The 6,000-nt window shown below is 39.5% G+C and overlaps 1 protein-coding gene across 3 annotated transcripts in view; it reads right to left on the minus strand.

Moving 5' to 3' along the window:
- LDB2 (LIM domain binding 2) overlaps positions 1-5,673 on the minus strand; it is a gene marked incomplete at its 3' end in the record, with an annotated part of 380,937 nt that extends 375,264 nt beyond the window's left edge. For all 3 annotated transcript variants that reach the window (XM_082838738.1, XM_082838737.1, XM_082838739.1), the window contains exon 1: positions 5,427-5,673. In XM_082838738.1, coding sequence (XP_082694864.1) covers positions 5,427-5,558 — 132 coding nt within the window. In that variant the 5' untranslated portion in view covers positions 5,559-5,673. The remainder of the gene's footprint in view (positions 1-5,426) is intronic.
- Positions 5,674-6,000: the final 327 nt, after the last annotated feature.

Raw genomic sequence — 6,000 nt, forward strand, 5'->3', positions numbered from 1 at the left:
TTGCTTGTTCAGAAAGGGGGTTTTCTGTGTTCCTCATGAAAATGGGTTAATGTGGACAAATGTAATAAAAGGAGATTTATAGCCCTGTCTCCATACATTTTAAATTAATTTCTTTCTGAAACCCAAACAAAAAGCTAAATGCTTAAAAAATGAATACTGTTTAAATCCTATATCATAATTTACATACCAAAAGGGGAGAGATTTAAGTGTGCATTGATTTTAGGCTGATAAGAATCTGTGTTGAATGTGAGCTGAGAGATTTTTTTTTCTTCTTGGCCTCCTACGAATAGTTAGTTTGCAGCAATTTTTAATTAAAAACAGTTCCCATAGTAGGAAAATGGGGGAAAAAAAGACCTCAGGAAAATAAAATCCGTACAAGAGTCCAGCAATTTGTTTTCTGAGGCCATGTAGAGATCTCGAAAAATAAGAGAGGTTGGAAGTTCTTATTTTTTAAAACTTCACTTTTGGTTTCATTTAACATTTTCAAAATAGCTTTCCTTTCCACTACTAATCCCCCCTCCCCCTACTCCTCACCAACCCCCTTCGAAAAACTTGGAAAGTTCTGTGTTTAACACTGAAAATCATTCATATGCCTCAGAGTAACAGCACCATTTTTCTTTCTAAATTTCTAGGAAAAAAAAAAAAAATCCAAGTTTATCACAAAGCCGTTTTCTTTTTTTTCCCACCTATCCAGAATACCTAATCTCATTTTAACTAGGCTCTATCTGAGCATCAATGATACTAAGCTACCCCATGAATAAACATGATGCTACAACGGGAAACCCTGTGACTAAAGTATATAAAAATGTAGCTGAAAGAAAAGACTGAGAGCCTTCCACCCCCTCCCACCCCCTCCCCGGGGAGTTGGAGAGTTGAGCTGAAGCGGGGTGAAAGCAGCAGATTGAAATTTCAAGGTCTTCAAATATTTTCAACGTTCATATTAAATCCTGTAAAACTAAAAACCGTAATTCTAATAAAATCCTTGTGTACATGGCAGCTTCCCATTGTAATCACAGCTTTCTCTTTGGGAGTGGGATGTGTAATACTGATAAAAGAATAAAAAACCTCAAAACAGAAGAAATACATCCTAGTACCCACACTTTCCTGGTGTTTGTGGTATTTTATTAAAATTAGCATACTGCCAACCTGAAAAAAATCTATGTATTTAAAAACATCTTCATTGGAATGGAGACGTTTTTTGGTCATTTGAATGAGGAAATAAGGTAAAAAGAGTTGTCTGCAATATCCAAAATTTGTATAACTTGATAAACTTTCTTAAATTCTATAAAAATCCAACATTATTAAAATCCTTTCACTAAAAATGAAGTTCACTGTGATGATCTCATATTTCACCTATACGTATTTTTAATCTTATAGCACAGACTTCAGGAAATGAAAAAAATACTGTTATTTTTGTTATTACTGAAGCTTGTTACAGAACAAATCCTGAAATCTTTAGGACACATTTTTAAGTCCTATCTGACGGTACTCTGTGTGCAGTGTTAAACTAAAAATTGTGCAGTTTCGTTCTTTCAAAATACATTTGAGACAGCAAGACCATTCAAACAGTCAGTGAATTTTGGAAGATCTCAGGTCAATTCATGGTAACATACACAATGGAAAACATAGCCCTCTTCCTACTGCCTGGGAATTACAGTGACCAAAACTGACACAAAGCTCCAAGAGTTTCTCTTAATTTCAATTAAGAAAAGGGGGAAACATCTATGTACTTCTTTATGAAATTCCACTGAGATTCTGGTGTTGCAAAGAAATTTTATTTCCCACAATAGCCAACAGCATCTGAAGCATATGTGTGTTGTTTTTGTTTGCTTCGTAATGCATTCAAATTCCTTTAGAAAGAAATGAGGTCCCATAATTTCTTAGACACTTGCTTTCCTTTGCCACAAAGATTAGGGATCTAAATTGCCTCACGATGCAATAAGTGTGGAGATGAGCACTTTTAGGGGAATTGGAAGCAGGTCCCTAAAGCAGCTTCAGGAGGCACCAGGACCCCCAAAGGCATCAGAATTGTGCTTCTCAGGAAAGGTGCCAATTTCAGTGATATAGTTAAATTCTCTCTCCTCTGTCAGCTACTGATTCATGATCGGCTTGTTCACAAATGTTTACTGAGCACCTACTTTGTCCCAGGAACTGCTTGCTCCCAGCACTGGCCTTAAACAAGACTGGCAGGGTCGCTCCCTGCAATATTTTCTCCGCTATGACCTTATTTTTTCAGTACCATTTGTGATTTTGAACTAAATACCGTGAGCCAAGAAGTAATGTCTGTGCTCATTACTCAAGTTCACAACACTTTCTCCTACTAAAGAAAACCAAACTCTGAACTTTGGTAAAATCTGAATTTTTAAATTAAAGAGGCCTTGAGATAATTTGCTTATGAGGAAGCAAGATCCATGTAAAAGAAAGAAACAAGTTCGAAAAAGGATTAACTCCCAATCCAGTGTTTTTTAAAACTACCCAGCTTCTGAAGGGCTTTGATTTTATTTAATTGGAAGAAATGCATCAATCCCCAGGAGAGAATGCTCTGGGGGGTCATCTATGGAAGGAGAATAGGTGAGCACCATGCTTCTTTACTACATTTTTTCCTTTCCATAAAGAAGGTTTCTAGGAAATTTCTGCAAACTCGATTATAATTTTTTCATTGAGACTGATTTGATGCAATTTCTTTCTAGGCAAGTCTACGTTCAAAAAAGAATGGAGAATCGAGAGTATTACATAGGTGTGTATGTGAGAGTGTGATATTAGGAGTCAATGAAATAATACCATGTAATATAGAAGCAGGAACCAGAAGAGAGAGAGAAGAAAGTGAGTCTCTCTTGTCCAAAATGGATGGATGCATCAGTTAAATTCTAAAAGTAATCACTCAACAATCTATTTGATTTTGTGTGTGAATAAACTGATAACTCTTGCTGGGTATTACTGCACTTTATTCCAACCAATCCCTCTCTAGGGCTCAGAACAACTTTACCATAAATAGTCACCATTAATATTGATAAATACACAATGTAACTTTTTCAAGAAGTTATTTTTTTCTAAATATTTTTCCATTACAAATGATCAAAATCTAATATCGAATGTTAATATTTATATATCTTAGGAGCAATTATTTGATTTTCTCCTTTTTTTTTCATATGAAATGAAAACAAACTTATGGCCTTGGGTTCATGACATCCTTTACTGCTCAGCAAAGAAAAAAGGAAGTGTCAGAGCAATTATTTGGATAATTATAAAAAAGATCTAATTAAGGGAAGAAGTGTTCAGGGTTGGCTCTAGAACATACCAGAAAACAGTTCTCAGTGCTTTTCTGTCAGTCAGCGAGGTTTAAAAAAATCTTTAGTATTTGTCATAGCAAGCTTTCCTCTCCAGTTTCTTGAGCTGTGAAGCAGGTTTTCTACTTAAAAGTAATACCCCAGAATCCAAAAGTTAGGAATTCCTGAGTTTAGCTCTCACAAAAGATAACGTGCCAGTTTTAAGAAACAATACTATGAATTTGGGACTTTAAAGGTTTTCTCTCAAATGTGAAACAAATGTGGGACCTTATTGCATCCTGCAGATTTTTATGAGGACCAGGATAGAGAAGTCCTCCAGATAAGTATTCTAGCTCAGAACTGGCCAGGTGATAATTAAGGGGCACAGAACACAGATATCAGAGAAATCTGCCTGCTCTCTTAACCGAGAAGGATGGAGAAAAACCTTCCTTCTACAACTCCTCGAAAACTTTCTAAAATGTAAGATGGACACGGGTTCTTTTTAAATCCTGCTGTTCAAGAATTGATCCATAAAGGTCGCTGGTCTCTTTTTTAAAACTAATCATATTTTTAAGACTTTTTTTTTACTCCAAATCTGTGTTGCAATTATGTGTGCCTGAACAGTATGACATATTCTGTCCTCCTAATTCTGAAAGCAGGCTGCGACAATCAATAGTTTGTGCAAGAGTTTAAGATTCCAATACACAGTTGCAAAGATCTGAATGCAACATACAAATTGTAACATACATACACAACTACACACACACAACAACACACAAATAGCATTTTCTGCCAACAGCTCGCCTCCCTTAGCACGGCAGAGTTTACACTTGTATAAAAGCTACTGGCTTCTGGGGAGAGCAACGGTATCATCAAGTCCACTTAACATCTATGATGTATTAACATATAAAGAAAATAGCAGTGATAAAGACAGCCCAGCTTTTTTTTTTTTTTAATCAGTCCTTGTCCAGCAGTTAGCCAATCAGAAAGCAGGTCACATCTTGTTAGCTATATTAAATACATTAAACATCATGAGTTCTCCATGGCTCTGTTAACAATTCAAGCAAGTGTGTTTTATTTTATCGTAAAACCTTGAGTCCCTTTCCAGAATTAAGAGTCAAGCTTCTACCTAAAATTCTACCAAAGCTATTCCCTGAAAGCTCTTTGCCATCGACCCTCTGGGTATCTGTACTCTGCAGAGAAGACAGATTTCCCAGCTATTTCTACTTCTTAAAGTGACTTTGGTGCCCCTATAACAAACTCCTTCTCAGAACACTTCAACACAAAGCCCCAACTTAAAGGCAAATGGACAGCCCAGCAGTAGGACCTACCAGCCCAGCCAGCACAGAGGAAAAGTCAACTGGCATTAAATATTTAAATTGCAGGAGGCGGTCTGGAGTTTTGCATTTACAAAGTTCTGAAAGTCCTGTCTCCTCTCTGCTCCCAGAGTTGCTTGCGAGTAGGTGAGGCTTCTCTCTGGGGCACAAGATCACAATATGCAAAAACTCAAGCTGACTTGAATTCTGAGCCAGCTTCTGTGGAAGTGAGAGCTCCTGGGAGACACTCCCACCGTCGAGGGAAGAAAGTCAAGAACCCCTTGCCCCAAGCAACTGGTTTCTGAATTTAACACGGAAATAGACAAACATGTCCCTCCAGGGCTAGTTCTGAAAAGTACGAAGGGTGGCTCTTCTGCCCTTTTCACCTCGATTTTGATGACTTTGAAAAGCAAATGCCGGTCAAGCAGACTTCCTCTGGGATTTGTTAAAAAAAAAAATTATTTTGCTGGATGCAAATGATCACCAAATCCCTTGGAATTCTATCTCAAGAAACACTAAGGGGACCGACTGAGAGCCTGAAAATGCCAGAGTTCTGGTAGAGCAGCATTTCTGGACACCCGGCAGGCGAATCAAGTGCTGGGTTGTCTATTTCAAGATTCCGGCAGAAACTGTCCCCAGCTCCAAGAGTTGCTGTGCCTGGAAACCCAGCGTCCAAACTAGTGGATTCATGCTGGCGCTCATTTCCACGTACGTGGTAGTATCTAGTGGGACACTTCCCGCAGAATGCAGCCAGCCACCCAGGAAAAGCTCAGGCACAGTTTGAAGAAAACACACACACACACACACACACACACAAACACACACCCAAGGTTGAAGTACTTACCTCTGTGCGCGACTGCAGTCTCTTGTTCATCTCATAGATTCGGTACTCTGGTTGTACCATGTAGGGTGTATGTCTCCTATAAAATGGGCCAAAAGGAGAAGAATAGAAGGGGTCATGTGGTGTGCTGGACATCTTGCCTGCCTGTCGAAAATCAAGCTAAAGAGAGTAGCAGTAACGTCCATGCAGAGCACATGGGCTGTGTTCTTCACAGTACAAAGTAGCCGCACGCACACGCTCGCACACGCGCGCGCACACACACACAGAGGCAGGCAGGCAGGCAGGCTGAACACACTGGCTGGGAACTGCTGTGGGAGCCCTCGGTAGCGAGAGAGAGACGGAGAGCAAGCGGGAGGGAGGGAGGAGGGGGGAGAGCTCTCGGGAGGGGAGGGAGAGAGCAGGAGCTTCAGAGAGGGAGGGAGGCTGGGAGGGAGGAAGAGAGGGAAGGAGGGAGGGAGAGAGAGAGGGGAGCTGGATAGCTTTAGGCACCACTGCTTGTTTTTAAAGAAGCAGTTTGTGGAGAGGTCATTTCCTGTCCACACTGTAGACTAGTTCAAAAATATAATTCTCCTCACAG

The sequence above is a fragment of the Leucopleurus acutus genome, assembly GCF_964270905.1.
Source record: "Leucopleurus acutus genome assembly, chromosome: 4".
Taxonomy (NCBI): Eukaryota; Metazoa; Chordata; class Mammalia; order Artiodactyla; family Delphinidae; genus Leucopleurus; species Leucopleurus acutus.